The sequence below is a fragment of the Lampetra planeri genome, chromosome 60 (genome assembly GCF_965212315.1).
Source record: "Lampetra planeri chromosome 60, kcLamPlan1.2.h2, whole genome shotgun sequence".
NCBI classification, from domain to species: domain Eukaryota; kingdom Metazoa; phylum Chordata; class Hyperoartia; order Petromyzontiformes; family Petromyzontidae; genus Lampetra; species Lampetra planeri.
The window spans coordinates 5,732,745-5,750,340 of record NC_136166.1 but is presented as its reverse complement, the minus strand read 5'-3'; the positions used below and the strand labels follow the sequence as shown (position 1 = coordinate 5,750,340).

Below are 17,596 nucleotides of genomic sequence, written 5' to 3'. Positions count from 1 at the left end.
AGCGTGTTGTCTATATTTATTTAAAGTTGCGCATTTTGATGTGACGTCACATTTCTCAACCCCCCCCCCCCTCTCGTCACACATCGTCACAAATGTCCGACCCCACCCCCTCCCTCCCCCAGGTGCGTGACGTCATTTATGGACGGCCCCTTATGCGACAGGCTTGTTTCGGATCGGAATACAGTGATCCCTCGTTTATCGCGGTTAATGGGGACCGGAACCCCGTCGCGATAGGTGAAAATCAGCGAAGTAGGATTGGCCCCCTAGGAATCTCCGTATATGTGTGTGTGGGTACCAGAATGTTTAAAATATGTATATTTATACTTTATATATATATATATTTTACTTAAATCTATTTAATTATAGAACCTTAATATTATACATTCACTCTCTCTCTCATACGATACGTATCATGGTGTTCTACGCTCACCAATGACAGTAGTATCTTGAGACTTGACTCCAGTAATGACGACGACGAATGTGATGATGAATGATGATGATGATGGTGTTACTGCACAGGTATAATGAGGCCTTTAAATCAGTTCGAAAAATCCGCGATGCACCGAGGCCGCGAAACTTGAACCGCGAAGTGGCGAAGGATTACTGTATTCGTTTAAACTGGAGCGATGGGCACGATAGAAAATTAATAGCAATCTGATATGATCGGAATCAGATTCACGTCTGATTAGCACCTGACGTGATGAGATGTGAGTCCACCGTTAGATCTGAGCAGCGCCATCTCACACGGGGATTTCACTCGTTGTTGCAACGGCAAGCACAATAGCCCAAAGGAACTTCCTGGTTCAGTGATCAAACACGCGAGGCTGCAGGGGGAGGTTTAATTGCAACGTTTAATTTGTTACATGAAAGTAATACATTCAGACTGGGTGTACGCTGAACTTCTTTAGCACCGTACGCAGACAACCGTGCTAATAGGAGGTGCTGTGTATCAGAGGGTGAAGTTGGTGAATGAGCGAGTCAGTGGGTGAGTGAGTGTGTGGGTGAGAGGGTGAGTGAGTGGGTTAGTGAGTGAGTGGGTGAGTGAGTGTGTGGGTGAGAGGGTGAGAGAGTGGGTTAGTGAGTGAGTGTGTTAGTGAGTGAGTGGGTTCGTGAGTGAGTGGGTTAGTGAGTGAGTGGGTTAGTGATTGTGTGGGTGACAGGGTGAAAGAGTGGGTTAGTGAGTGAGTGTTAGTGAGTGAGTGGGTTCGTGAGTGAGTGGGTTCGTGAGTGAGTGGGTTAGTGAGTGTGTGGGTGAGAGGGTGAGAGAGTGGGTTAGTGAGTGAGTGGGTGAGTGAGTGTGTGGGTGAGAGGGTGAGAGAGTGGGTTAGTGAGTGAGTGGGTTAGTGAGTGTGTTCTTGTGACTTGCAGTGTGATGAGTGAGTGAGTCCTAAGGTGAGTGGTGAGTGTGTGTGTGGGTGAGAGGGTGAGTGAGTGGGTTCGTGAGTGAGTGGGTTCGTGAGTGAGTGGGTTAGTGAGTGTGTGGGTGAGAGGGTGAGAGAGTGGGTTAGTGAGTGAGTGTGTTGGTGAGTGAGTGGGTTCGTGAGTGAGTGGGTTAGTGAGTGTGTGGGTGAGAGGGTGAGCGAGTGGGTTAGTGAGTGAGTGGGTTAGTGATTGTGTGGGTGAGAGGGTGAAAGAGTGGGTTAGTGAGTGAGTGGGTTAGTGAGTGTGTTCTTGTGACCTGCAGTGTGATGAGTGGGTTAGTGTGTGGGTGAAAGGGTGAGTGAGTGGGTTAGTGAGTGAGTGGGTTAGTGATTGTGTGGGTGAGAGGGTGAGAGAGTGGGTTAGTGAGTGAGTGGGTTAGTGAGTGTGTTCGTGTGACCTGCAGTGTGATGAATGGGTGAGTGCTAAGGTGAGTGGTGAGTGTGTGTGTGGGTGAGAGGGTGAGAGAGTGGGTTAGTGAGTGAGTGGGTTAGTGATTGTGTGGGTGAGAGGGTGAGAGAGTGGGTTAGTGAGTGAGTGGGTTAGTGAGTGTGTTCTTGTGACCTGCAGTGTGATGAATGGGTGAGTGCTAAGGTGAGTGGTGAGTGTGTGTGTGGGTGAGATGGTGAGAGTGGGTTAGTGAGTGAGTGGGTTAGTGAGTGAGTGGGTTAGTGAGTGTGTTCTTGTGACCTGCAGTGTGATGAGTGGGTGAGTGCTAAGGTGAGTGGTGAGTGTGTGTGTGAGTGGGTGAGTGCTAAGGTGAGTGGTGAGTGTGTGTGTGGGTGGGTGAGTGAGCAAGTTGAATGTGTGTACATTGAACTTCTTTGGCACCGTTCGTAGCCAACCGTGCTACTCGTAGATGCGGCACTGAGTATCAGTGTGTGAGTGGGTGAATGAGAGAGTCGGTGAGTGGGTGAATGAGAGAGTCGGTGAGTGAGTGGGTGAATGAGAGAGTCGGTGAGTGAGTGGGTGAATGAGAGAGTCGGTGAGTGAGTGGGTGAATGAGAGAGTTGGTGAGTGAGTGGGTGAATGAGAGAGTCGGTGAGTGAGTGGGTGAATGAGAGAGTCGGTGAGTGAGTGGGTGAATGAGAGAGTCGGTGAGTGGGTGAATGAGAGAGTCGGTGAGTGAGTGGGTGAATGAGAGAGTCGGTGAGTGAGTGGGTGAATGAGAGAGTCGGTGAGTGAGTGGGTGAATGAGAGAGTCGGTGTGTGAGTGGGTGAATGAGAGAGTCGGTGTGTGAGTGGGTGAATGAGAGAGTGGGTGAGTGAGTGGGTGAATGAGAGAGTCCGTGAGTGAGTGGGTGAATGAGAGAGTCGGTGAGTGAGTGGGTGAATGAGAGAGTCGGTGAGTGAGTGGGTGAATGAGAGAGTTGGTGAGTGAGTGGGTGAATGAGTCGGTGAGTGAGTGGGTGAATGAGAGAGTCGGTGAGTGAGTGGGTGAGTGTGTGGATGGGTTAGTGAGTGAGTGAGTGTTCTAGTGAGTGTGCCCTCACCTGCCGTGTGAGTGGGTGAATGAGAGAGTCGGTGAGTGAGTGGGTGAATGTGAGAGTGGGTGAGTGAGTGGGTGAATGTGAGAGTCGGTGAGTGAGTGGGTGAATGAGAAAGTCGGTGAGTGAGTGGGTGAGTGTGTGGATGGGTGAGTGAGTGAGTGGTCGAGTGAGTGTGCTCTCACCTGCAGTGTGTGAGTGGGTGAATGAGAGAGTCGGTGAGTGAGTGGGTGTGTGCGGATGGGTTAGTGAGTGAGTGAGTGGCCGAGTGAGTGTTCTCTCACCTGCAGTGAGTGAGTGGGTGAATGAGAGAGTCGGTGAGTGAGTGGGTGAATGAGAGAGTCGGTGAGTGAGTGGGTGAATGAGAGAGTCGGTGAGTGAGTGGGTGAGTGTGTGGATGGGTGAGTGAGTGAGTGGTCGAGTGAGTGTGCTCTCACCTGCAGTGTGTGAGTGGGTGAATGAGAGAGTTGGTGTGTGAGTGAGTGGGCGAGTGTGTGTGTGGATGGGTGAGTGTGTGAGTGGGTGAATGAGAGAGTCGGTGTGTGAGTGGGTGTGTGTGTGTGTGGATGGGTGAGTGTGTGAGTGGGTGAATGAGAGAGTGGGTGAGTGAGTGGGTGAATGAGAGAGTCGGTGAGTGAGTGGGTGAATGAGAGAGTGGATGAATGAGATAGTCGGTGAGTGAGTTTGCGAGTGTGTGTGTGGATGGGTGAGTGTGTGAGTGGGTGAATGACAGAGTCGGTGAGTGAGTGGGCGAGTGTGCGCGAGCGGGTTGCACGCATTTACGCATGCTGAACTTCTTTCGCACCGTACATCGCCACCCGTGCACAACGGAGGTGTGGGGCAAGGACAGGGGACTGGACACTCGTGACAGAGAGAACCCCGTGCGAGTTTGTCCTCGTGACTGCCACTGCAACAACGGGAACACGTTAGCACGGTGATGTCAACGCAATTTTCTATCGGCGATCAGAGCGTGCATCTGCCAGCCACGTCCATCTGAATGCCGCGTTTTGCCCCTGCCGATGATCCCCGTTGGGGCTGATTCTGATGGCAGGCAGGCAGGCAGGGTGGTCGGCCAGCCGGCAAGCAGGCAGGCAGGTAGGTAGGCAGGCAGGCAGTCAGTCAGGCAGGGAGGCAGGTAGGTAGGTAGGCAGGCAGGTAGGTAGGTAGGCAGGCAGGTAGGCAGTCAGTCAGGCATGCATTCAGTCAGTCAGGCAGGCAGTCAGTCAGGCAGGCAGGCAGGCAGGCAGGCAGTCAGGCAGTCAGGCAGGGTGGCAGGCAAGCTGGCTGGCAGGCAGTCAGTCAGGCACTCAGCCAGGCAGGCAGGCAGGCACTCAGGCAGGCAGGCAGTCAGGCAGTCAGTCAGTCAGGCAGTCAGGCAGGCAGGCAGTCAGTCAGTCAATCAGGCAGTCAGTCAGTCAGGCAGGCAGTCAGTCAGGCAGTCAGGCAGTCAGTCAGGCAGTCAGGCAGTCAGGCAGTCAGTCAGTCAGTCAGGCAGTCAGGCAGTCAGTCAGGCAGTCAGGCAATCAGTCAGGCAGTCAGGCAGTCAGTCAGGCAGTCAGTCAGTCAGTCAGGCAGTCAGGCAGTCAGTCAGGCAGTCAGGCAGTCAGTCAGGCAGGCAGTCAGGCAGTCAGGCAGTCAGTCAGGCAGTCAGGCAGTCAGGCAGTCAGTCAGGCAGTCAGGCAATCAGTCAGGCAGTCAGGCAGTCAGTCAGGCAGTCAGTCAGTCAGTCAGTCAGGCAGTCAGGCAGTCAGTCAGGCAGTCAGGCAGTCAGTCAGGCAGGCAGTCAGGCAGTCAGGCAGTCAGTCAGGCAGTCAGTCAGTCAGTCAGGCAGGGTGGCAGGCAAGCTGGCTGGCTGGCAGGCAGTCAGTCAGGCACTCAGGCAGGCAGGCAGTCAGTCAGGCAGTCAGTCAGGCAGGCAGTCAGGCAGTCAGTCAAGCAGTCAGGCAGTCAGGCAGTCAGTCAGTCAGGCAGTCAGTCAGTCAGGCAGGCAGGCAGGCAGTCAGGCAAGCTTGCTGGCTGGCTGATAGGGGTCCCACGTCTACCCCGTGCTGGCGGGTGAAATCTTGTCAGCCATTCTCAGGGTGCGGGTCACCACGTGCTTGCCTCGCACGAACTTGATCGCCACCGAATCGGATTCTGTTGAGAGAGAGAGAGAGGAAACGCACCCCCACCCCCCCGAAAAATGTAAACTTCACGAATGCGAACGGTGCCTCTGTGTCGTCCGAACGAACCATATGGTACTCTTAGTTCTTTCGGTAAAGTCACGTAGGTAAAAGATGAAATTAAAATTAATAAAAATAAAACAATAAAAAACTCAAAATCACGACGTTTCGGAGGCAACACAAGTCTCCGTCATCAGGTGGGACCGTCACAGCCAGATGTGCTGCATCAAGTGAGGCAGGGATTCAAGATGCAAGCTCTTAAATACACTTTATACAGCAAATCTGGCTGTGACGGTCCCACCTGATGACGGAGACTTGTGTTGCCTCCGAAACGTCGTGATTTTGAGTTTTTTATTGTTTTATTTTTATTAATTTTAATTTCATTTTTTACCTACGTGACTTTACCGAAAGAACTAAGAGTATGAATCCTTGCAGTCACGAAAGCTTCAAATCTAGAACCATATGGTGGTCCCCTCCCCTCCTTCAATCAATGAATCAAGTCTTTATTTCTCTAGCACTATTTCGTGCAAAGAATGACATTCAAAGTGCCGTCCGGATGAAAGAAAAAAAATATTGTTAAAAGACTAAATCCCAAGAAGAATAAAAGCAATGTCCACACAAAACAAAATTGCATCATGATGAATATTCTTGTTTTTTTTCGGTAAAGTCACGTGGGTAAAAAAATTAAAATTAATAAAATAAAAATAAAATAAAAATCACGACGTTTCGGAGGCAACACAAGCCTCCGTCTTCAGGTGGAACCGTCACAGCACGATAGCTGTATCAAGTAAATGAGGACTTTACCGACAAAACCCATGAATATGAATCCTTGCAGTCACGAAAGCTTCAAATCTAGAATCATGATGAATGGCTGTCGAAGGCCTATTAAAAAACAACAACACTATAAAATAATATTAAGTAAAAGCGAGTTTGAAAAGGTGAGTTTTTAGTTTTAACTTAAAATCGCTTCACGTCCTCCCCTTACCTATCCCCTACGTACCCCTCTAACTTGACCCCCTACCTATCCCCTACGTACCCCTCTAACTTGACCCCTTACCTATCCCCTACGTACCCCTCTAACTTGACCCCTTACCTATCCCCTACGTACCCCTCTAACTTGACCCCTTACCTATCCCCTACGTACCCCTGTATCTTGACCCCTTACCTATCCCCTACGTACCCCTCTAACTTGACCCCTTACCTATCCCCTACGTACCCCTCTAACTTGACCCCTTACCTATCCCCTACGTACCCCTCTATCTTGACCCCTTACCTATCCCCTACGTACCCCTCTAACTTGACCCCTTACCTATCCCCTACGTACCCCTCTAACTTGACCCCTTATCTATCCCCTACGTACCCCTCTAACTTGACCCCTTACCTATCCCCTACGTACCCCTCTAACTTGACCCCTTACCTATCCCCTACGCACCCCTCTATCTTGACCCCCTACCCTTACCTATCCCCTAAGCACCCTTCTATCTTGACCCCCTACCCTTACCTATCCCCTACGCACCCCTCTATCTTGACCCCCGACCCTTACCTATCCCCTACACACCCCTCTATCTTGACCCCCGACCCTTACCTATCCCCTACGCACCCCTCTATCTTGACCCCCGACCCTTACCTATCCCCTACACACCCCTCTATCTTGACCCCCTACCCTTACCTATCCCCTATGCACCCCTCTATCTTGACCCCCTACCCTTCCCTATCCCCTGCGCACCCCTCTATCTTGACCCCCTACCCTTACCTATCCCTACGTACCCCTCTATCTTGACCCCTACCCTTACCTATCCCCTACACACCCCTCTATCTTGACCCCCTACCCTTACCTATCTTCTACACACCCCTCTATCTTGACCCCTACCCTTACCTATCCCCTACGTACCCCTCTAACTTGACCCCTTACCTATCCCCTACGTACCCCTCTAACTTTACCCCTTACCTATCCCCTACGTACCCCTCTAACTTGACCCCTTACCTATCCCCTACGTACCCCTCTATCTTGACCCCTTACCTATCCCCTACGTACCCCTCTAACTTGACCCCTTACCTATCCCCTACGTACCCCTCTAACTTGACCCCTTACCTATCCCCTACGTACCCCTCTATCTTGACCCCTTACCTATCCCCTACGTACCCCTCTAACTTGACCCCTTACCTATCCCCTACGTACCCCTATAACTTGACCCCTTATCTATCCCCTACGTACCCCTCTAACTTGACCCCTTACCTATCCCCTACGTACCCCTCTAACTTGACCCCTTACCTATCCCCTACGCACCCCTCTATCTTGACCCCCGACCCTTACCTATCCCCTACGCACCCCTCTATCTTGACCCCCTACCCTTACCTATCCCCTATGCACCCCTCTATCTTGACCCCCGACCCTTACCTATCCCCTACACACCCCTCTATCTTGACCCCCGACCCTTACCTATCCCCTACACACCCCTCTAGCTTGACCCCCGACCTTTACCTATCCCCTACACACCCCTCTATCTTGACCCCCTACCCTTACCTATCCCCTATGCACCCCTCTATCTTGACCCCCTACCCTTCCCTATCCCCTGCGCACCCCTCTATCTTGACCCCCTACCCTTACCTATCCCTACGTACCCCTCTATCTTGACCCCTACCCTTCCCTATCCCCTGCGCACCCCTCTATCTTGACCCCCTACCCTTACCTATCCCTACGCACCCCTCTATCTTGACCCCCTACCCTTACCTATCCCCTACGCACCCCTCTATCTTGACCCCCTACCCTTACCTATCCCCTACGCACCCCTTTAACTTGACCCCCTACCCTTACCTATCCCCTACGCACCCCTCTATCTTGACCCCCTACCCTTACCTATCCCCTACGCACCCCTTTAACTTGACCCCCTACCCTTACCTATCCCCTATGCACCCCTCTATCTTGACCCCCGACCCTTCCCTATCCCCTACGCACCCCTCTAACTTGACCCCCTACCCTTACCTATCCCCTACGCACCCCTCTATCTTGACCCCCTACCCTTACCTATCCCCCATGCACCCCTCTATCTTGACCCCCTACCCTTACCTATCCCCTACGTACCCCTCTAACTTGACCCCTTACCTATCCCTTATGCACCCCTCTATCTTGACCCCCTACCCTTACCTATCCCCTACACACCCCTCTATCTTGACCCCCTACCCTTACCTATCCCCTACGCACCCCTCTATCTTGACCCCCTACCCTTAACTATCCCCTACGCACCCCTCTATCTTGACCCCCTACCCTTACCTATCCCCTACGTACCCCTCTATCTTGACCCCCTACCCTTACCTATCCCCTACGCACCCCTCTATCTTGACCCCCTACCCTTACCTATCCCCTACGTACCCCTCTATCTTGACCCCCTACCCTTCCCTATCCCCTACGCACCCCTCTATCTTGACCCCCTACCCTTACCTATCCCCTACGCACCCCTCTATCTTGACCCCCTACCCTTACCTATCCCCTACGCACCCCTCTATCTTGACCCCCTACCCTTACCTATCCCCAACGCACCCCTTTAACTTGACCCCCTACCCTTACCTATCCCCTACGCACCCCTCTATCTTGACCCCCTACCCTTACCTATCCCCTACGCACCCCTTTAACTTGACCCCCTACCCTTACCTATCCCCTCCGCACCCCTCTATCTTGACCCCCTACCCTTCCCTATCCCCTACGCACCCATCTATCTTGACCCCCTACTCTTCCCTATCCCCTACGCACCCCTCTATCTTGACCCCCTACCCTTACCTATCCCCTACGCACCCCTTTAACTTGACCCCATACCCTTACCTATCTTCTACACACCCCTCTATCTTGACCCCCTACCCTTACCTATCCCCTACGCACCCCTTTAACTTGACCCCCTACCCTTACCTATCCCCTACGCACCCCTCTATCTTGACCCCCTACCCTTCCCTATCCCCTACGCACCCCTCTATCTTGACCCCCTACCCTTACCTATCCCCTACGCACCCCTCTAACTTGACCCCCTACCCTTACCTATCCCCTACGCACCCCTCTATCTTGACCCCCTACTCTTACCTATCCCCTACGCACCCCTTTAACTTGACCCCCTACCCTTACCTATCCCCTACGCACCCCTCTATCTTGACCCCCTACCCTTCCCTATCCCCTACGCACCCCTCTATCTTGACCCCCTACCCTTACCTATCCCCTACGCACCCCTCTAACTTGACCCCCTACCCTTACCTATCCCCTACGCACCCCTCTATCTTGACCCCCTACCCTTCCCTATCCCCTACGCACCCCTCTATCTTGACCCCCTACCCTTACCTATCCCCTATGCACCCCTCTATCTTGACCCCCGACCCTTCCCTATCCCCTACGCACCCCTCTAACTTGACCCCCTACCCTTACCTATCCCCTACGCACCCCTCTATCTTGACCCCCTACCCTTACCTATCCCCCATGCACCCCTCTATCTTGACCCCCTACCCTTACCTATCCCCTACGTACCCCTCTAACTTGACCCCTTACCTATCCCCTACGCACCCCTCTATCTTGACCCCCTACCCTTACCTATCCCCTACACACCCCTCTATCTTGACCCCCTACCCTTACCTATCCCCTACGCACCCCTCTATCTTGACCCCCTACCCTTCCCTATCCCCTACGTACCCCTCTATCTTGACCCCCTACCCTTCCCTATCCCCTACGCACCCCTCTAACTTGACCCCCTACCCTTACCTATCCCCTACGCACCCCTCTATCTTGACCACCTACCCTTACCTATCCCCTACGCACCCCTTTAACTTGACCCCCTACCCTTACCTATCCCCTACGCACCCCTCTATCTTGACCCCCTACCCTTACCTATCCCCTACGCACCCCTCTATCTTGACCCCCTACCCTTCCCTATCCCCTACGCACCCCTCTATCTTGACCCCCTACCCTTACCTATCCCCTACGCACCCCTCTATCTTGACCCCCTACCCTTCCCTATCCCCTACGCACCCCTCTATCTTGACCCCCTACCCTTACCTATCCCCTACGCACCCCTTTAACTTGACCCCATACCCTTACCTATCTTCTACACACCCCTCTATCTTGACCCCCTACCCTTACCTATCCCCTACGCACCCCTTTAACTTGACCCCCTACCCTTACCTATCCCCTACGCACCCCTCTATCTTGACCCCCTACCCTTCCCTATCCCCTACGCACCCCTCTATCTTGACCCCCTACCCTTACCTATCCCCTACGCACCCCTCTAACTTGACCCCCTACCCTTACCTATCCCCTACGCACCCCTCTATCTTGACCCCCTACTCTTACCTATCCCCTACGCACCCCTTTAACTTGACCCCCTACCCTTACCTATCCCCTACGCACCCCTCTATCTTGACCCCCTACCCTTCCCTATCCCCTACGCACCCCTCTATCTTGACCCCCTACCCTTACCTATCCCCTACGCACCCCTCTAACTTGACCCCCTACCCTTACCTATCCCCTACGCACCCCTCTATCTTGACCCCCTACCCTTCCCTATCCCCTACGCACCCCTCTATCTTGACCCCCTACCCTTACCTATCCCCTATGCACCCCTCTATCTTGACCCCCGACCCTTCCCTATCCCCTACGCACCCCTCTATCTTGACCCCCTACCCTTACCTATCCCCTACGCACCCCTCTATCTTGACCCCCTACCCTTACCTATCCCCCATGCACCCCTCTATCTTGACCCCCTACCCTTACCTATCCCCTACGTACCCCTCTAACTTGACCCCTTACCTATCCCCTACGCACCCCTCTATCTTGACCCCCTACCCTTACCTATCCCCTACACACCCCTCTATCTTGACCCCCTACCCTTACCTATCCCCTACGCACCCCTCTATCTTGACCCCCTACCCTTCCCTATCCCCTACGCACCCCTCTATCTTGACCCCCTACCCTTCCCTATCCCCTACGCACCCCTCTAACTTGACCCCCTACCCTTACCTATCCCCTACGCACCCCTCTATCTTGACCACCTACCCTTACCTATCCCCTACGCACCCCTTTAACTTGACCCCCTACCCTTACCTATCCCCTACGCACCCCTCTATCTTGACCCCCTACCCTTACCTATCCCCTACGCACCCCTCTATCTTGACCCCCTACCCTTCCCTATCCCCTACGCACCCCTCTATCTTGACCCCCTACCCTTCCCTATCCCCTACGCACCCCTATATCTTGACCCCCGACCCTTCCCTATCCCCTATGCACCCCTCTAACTTGACCCCCTACCCTTACCTATCCCCTACGTACCCCTCTATCTTGACCCCCTACCCTTACCTATCCCCTACGCACCCCTCTATCTTGACCCCCTACCCTTACCTATCCCCTACGCACCCCTCTAACTTGACCCCCTACCCTTACCTATCCCCTACACACCCCTCTATCTTGACCCCTTACCTATCCCCTATGCACCCCTCTAACTTGACCCCCTACCCTTACCTATCCCCTACACACCCCTCTATCTTGACCCCCTACCCTTCCCTATCCCCTACGTACCCCTCTAACTTGACCCCTTACCTATCCCCTACGCACCCTTCTATCTTGACCCCCTACCCTTACCTGCCCGCTCATTCCTCGTCCCTCACACGTCTCGTTGCGTTACCGCGCCGCGCCACAACAACAACAACAAAAGCCGCGTGCCTAGACGTGCGGTTTTGTTTTCCGTCAGCAAAAATTGTCTGCTGATATCAATTTGCACGTGGTGATGATGAGCTACTTCGTCGGGCAGGTAAAGTCCCCATTGGGCTTTGCATAGCCCAGTGGTGGCCTTACCTGGTAAAATATCTCCTTGGTTCTTTCGGTAATGTCACGTAGAATGGAAATAATAAAATAATAAAAATGAAACATTTAAATAATTCTCGCTCTGTCTTCTCGACAGACCTGTTCTTCACCTGAGGACGGCTGCTTGCGTTGTGGCCGAAACGTCGTGAGAATTATTTTATTATGTTTTGTTTTTATTATTTTATTACTTCCCTTCTACGTGACTTTACCGAAAGAACCAAGAAGATGAATCCCTGCAGTAACGAAAGAAGCTTTAAATCGAATTAAAATCGTTTTAGTTTATAGTTTAGTTCATAGTTTAGTTACACTGATAGTTCTCACCAACCCCGCCCCCCTCCCTCCCGATACATTCCATTCATTGGCTACCACATTCTGATGAGCCCCCCCTTCTCCTCCCCCGTCAACTTGCTTTTAAGGGCTTACATCTTGAATCATTGCCTCACTTGATGCAGCAAATCTGGCTGTGACGGTCCCACCTGATGACGGAGACTTGTGTTGCCTCCGAAACGTCGTGATTTTTATTGTTTTATTTTATTAATTTCATTTCTTACCTACATGGTGACTTTACCGAAAGAACTAAGTGTATAGTTCTCACCAGAGGGCAGCAAGACGGAGTCGATGGCGTGGATCACCCCGTTCGTGGCCATTAAATCCGCCTGCACGACGTCGTGGCCAGCAACAGAGAGGACTCCATCCCGGGTCTGCCACACGCGACAACAACAACAATAACAACAACAACATATTCTTATGTTTTTTCGGTAAAGTCACGTAGGTAAAACATCAAAATTAATAAAAATTAAATAAAATAAAAAAATCACTTGATGCAGCTAATCTGGCTGTGATGGTCCCACCTGATGATGGAGACTTGTGTTGCCTCCGAAATGTCGTGATTTTTTATTTTATTTTATTTTTTATTAATTTTGATGTTTTACCTACGTGACTTTAACGAAAAAACCTAAGAATATGAATCCTTGCAGTCACGAAAGCTTCAAATCTAGAATTAACAACAACAACACATTGCTCTCCGGAATGATAACACTGGCCATCAAACTTTTTCTGGTATAAGGCATTCCAACGGGTTTTAAGGAAATTTTGGGGTGCCGATTCCAAATCTGGCATCAGTTTTTGTCTATCACACCAGGTTTTTGAGATATCAAATATTGCATTTTCAATAAAAACTGCGGAAGAAAAATATTAAATAAATGTGGATATCTAAATAAAATTATATTATAAACACACTATTCTAAAAATACAGCACCATATTTTAACACTAAAGCAGTCACTGACTCGCAACAACTTGCAATCATAAGTGACAGAGTTCATTTCGGGTAAAATCAATGAAAATGGGGTATGCCGATAGCATAAAAACGAGATGCGATAGAGCAAATCTGAGATCAGATTTGGAAAATCAGCACCCTGAAATTAGTCTAGAACAGCTGCAAAAGTCCAGGCCAGAAAAAAAATTCATATTTTTTGTTGACCAGTGTTACCGATGAGTATGTTGCATTGTTCGTCAGAACCATGACCAAGCGTCTTCCCGTCAATCGAGCAACCCCTCCACTCCGTCCCGTCCCTCCCCGATAGCCCTTCCGTGACCCCCACGTGCCCTCTGTCACGGTCACTCATTCCTCGGCCCTTGAAACGCCCTTGGCATCTACATCCTTCTGTATTGTTGTTACCGCTTTTAAATTAAGGCATAGCTCTCTAAATATAAAATAAGAGACGTGTGTGTGTGTAACGAACTCCGGGCGTCATCCTCACAACAGCAACGGATTTTGGCTACGAGCCGTCGTCGCGCGGCGCTTTCAGACGCGCTTCTGCGTCCGTCTGGAACGTTCCTTCCTTCCGATGTTAAGAAGCCGCTGGAGCCACGGTGCACTTTTAAATCGTCATCTATATTGACAAACTCACTTCTTTAGAACTGCTTTTTGTACTTAGTTTGTTGTCATTTGCCCGCACCTCCATTTAGCACGGTAGGCTACAATCGAATGCGAAAGAGGTTCAATGTTACATAGAAATGAGAATTTTGATTGGTGTTTATTTCTTTTGGTGGCCTTGGCCCATCCGTGGAATTCCACAACTCCCCCTAACATGGGCAAGTCTGTCAATTGGATAACCAATGTGTGAGTACGTATGCGTCCCATAGACTCACACAGAGACCCACAGACTTGCATAGAGACCCATAGACTCACACATAGACCCACAGACTTGCATAGAGACCCATAGACTCACACAGAGACCCACAGACTTGCATAGAGACCCATAGACTCACACAGAGGCCCACATACTTGCATAGAGACCCATAGACTCACACAGAGACCCATAGACTTGCATAGAGACCCATAGACTCACACAGAGACCCACGGACTTGAATAGAGACCCATAGACTCACACAGAGACCCACAGACTTGCATAGAGACCCATAGACTCACACACAGACCCACAGACTTGCATAGAGACCCATAGACTCACACAGAGACCCACAGACTTGCATAGAGACCCATAGACTCACACAGAGACCCACAGACTTGCAAAGAGACCCATAGACTCACACAGAGACCCACAGACTTGCATAGAGACCCATAGACTCACACAGAGACCCACAGACTTGCATAGAGACCCATAGACTCACACAGAGACCCACAGACTTGCATAGAGACCCATAGACTCACACAGAGACCCACAAACTTGCATAGAGACCATAGACTTACACATAGACCCACAGACTTGCATAGAGACCCATAGACTCACACAGAGACCCACATACTTGCATAGAGACCCATAGACTCACACATAGACCCACAGACTTGCATAGAGACCCATAGACTCACACAGAGACCCACAGACTTGCATAGAGACCCATAGACTCACACAGAGACCCATAGACTCACACAGAAACCCACAGACTTGCATAGAGACCCATAGACTCACACAGAGACCCACAGACTTGCATAGAGACCCATAGACTCACACAGAGACCCACAGACTTGCAGAGAGACCCATAGACTCACACAGAGACCCACAGACTTGCATAGAGACCCATAGACTCACACAGAGACCCACAGACTTGCAAACAGACCCATAGACTCACACAGAGACCCACAGACTTGCATAGAGACCCATAGACTCACACAGAAACCCACAGACTTGCATAGAGACCCATAGACTCACACAGAGACCCACAGACTTGCATAGAGACCCATAGACTCACACAGAGACCCACAGACTTGCAAAGAGACCCATAGACTCACACAGAGACCCACAGACTTGCATAGAGACCCATAGAATCACACAGAGACCCACAGACTTGCATAGAGACCCATAGACTCACACAGAAACCCACAGACTTGCATAGAGACCCATAGACTCACACAGAGACCCACAGACTTGCATAGAGACCCATAGACTCACACAGAAACCCACAGACTTGCATAGAGACCTATAGACTCACACAGAGACCCACAGACTTGCATAGAGACCCATAGACTCACACAGAGACCCACAGACTTGCATAGAGACCCATAGACTCACACAGAGACCCACAGACTTGCAAAGAGACCCATAGACTCACACAGAGACCCACAGACTTGCATAGAGACCCATAGACTCACACAGAGACCCATAGACTTGCATAGAGACCCATAGACTCACACGGAGACCCACAGACTTGCATAGAGACCCATAGACTCACACAGAGACCCACAGACTTGCATAGAGACCCATAGACTCACACAGAGACCCACAGACTTGCATAGAGACCCATAGACTCACACAGAGACCCACAGACTTGCAGAGAGACACACAGAGACCCACAGACTTGCATAGAGACCCATAGACTCACACAGAGACCCACAGACTTGCATAGAGACCCATAGACTCACACAGAGACCCACAGACTTGCATAGAGACCCATAGACTCACACAGAGACCCATAGACTTGCATAGAGACCCATAGACTCACACGGAGACCCATAGACTCACACAGAGACCCATAGACTCACACAGAGACCCACAGACTTGCATAGAGAACCATAGACTCACACAGAGACCCACAGACTTGCATAGAGACCCATAGACTCACACAGAGACCCACAGACTTGCATAGAGACCCATAGACTCACACAGAGACCAACAGACTTGCATAGAGACCCATAGACTCACACAGAAACCCACAGACTTGCATAGAGACCCATAGACTCACACAGAGACCCACAGACATTCATAGAGACCCATAGACTCACACAGATACCCACAGACTTGCATAGAGACCCATAGACTCACACAGAGACCCACAGACTTGCATAGAGACCCATAGACTCACACAGAAACCCACAGACTTGCATAGAGACCCATAGACTTACACAGAGACCCACAGACTTGCATAGAGACCCATAGACTCACACAGAGACCCACAGACTTGCATAGAAACCCATAGACTCACACAGAGACCCACAGACTTGCAAAGAGACCCATAGACTCACACAGAGACCCACAGACTTGCAAAGAGACCCATAGACTCACACAGAGACCCACAGACTTGCATAGAGACCCATAGACTCACACAGAGACCCACAGACTTGCATAGAGACCCATAGACTCACACAGAGACCCACATACTTGCAAAGAGACCCATAGACTCACACAGAGACCCACAGACTTGCAGAGAGACCCATAGACTCACACAGAGACCCACAGACTTGCATAGAGACCCATAGACTCACACAGAGACCCACAGACTTGCAAAGAGACCCATAGACTCACACAGAGACCCACAGACTTGCATAAAGACCCATAGACTCACACAGAGACCCACAGACTTGCATAGAGACCCATAGACTCACACAGAGACCCACAGACTTGCATAGAGACCCATAGACTCACACAGAGACCCACAGACTTGCATAGAGACCCATAGACTCACACAGAGACCCACAGACTTGCATAGAGACCCATAGACTCACACAGAGACCCACAGACTTGCATAGAGACCCATAGACTCGCATGTATCCTGAACTTCTTTCGCACCGACCGTAATCGGAGGTGCGGGGGAAGGACAACAAACTAAACACACAAAAAGCAGTTCTAAAGAAATTAGTTTTCAACACAGACGACTAAAAGCGCGTAGCTCCAGCGGGCTTCCTAATATCGGAAGGAAGAACGTTCCAGACGTCCAACTGAAGCGCATTCTGAAAGCGCCGCATGATGCCCGTGAGATTTCGATTTAAAGCTTTCGTGACTGCAGGGATTCATCTTCTTGGTTCTTTCGGTAAAGTCACGTGGAAGGGAAATAATAAAATAATAAAATTAAAACATAATAAAATACAATTCTCACGACGTTTCGGCCACAACGCAAGCAGCCGTCCTCAGGTGAAGAACAGGTCTGTCGGAAAGACAGCGTCTGAAATTTCAGACTCTGTCTTCTCGACAGACCTGTTCTTAAATCCTTTATATTAAGTTCACTTGCTTGCTTGCTTAGGACCGTGCAAATCTTTCGGTCGTTTTTTAACCCACTTCCCGTGATCCAATCGAGCTGACATTTTGCACACAGACTCGTTGTGCGTGACAATGAATTTTCGTGACAAAAAAAAATCCAAAATTTTACACTGTTTATGGAATTTTTTAAAAATATTTATTTACCAATTGGTTAATGCTGGCACACAATCATCTGACCCATAGATGGCAGCCATCTCAAGCCAGAG

General features: G+C 50.8%; 1 protein-coding gene across 1 annotated transcript in view; it reads right to left on the bottom strand.

Moving 5' to 3' along the window:
• Nucleotides 1-833: 833 nt before the first annotated feature.
• Nucleotides 834-17,596, bottom strand: part of LOC144736268 (transforming growth factor-beta-induced protein ig-h3-like) — an 84,977-nt gene continuing 68,214 nt past the window's right edge. Inside the window, exons 14-15 of the mRNA XM_078618891.1 lie at nt 12,493-12,598; nt 834-5,042 (exon numbers count right to left, since the gene is read on the bottom strand). Of these exons, the coding sequence (XP_078475017.1) occupies nt 4,945-5,042; nt 12,493-12,598 (204 nt within the window). The 3' untranslated portion in view covers nt 834-4,944. The remainder of the gene's footprint in view (nt 5,043-12,492; nt 12,599-17,596) is intronic.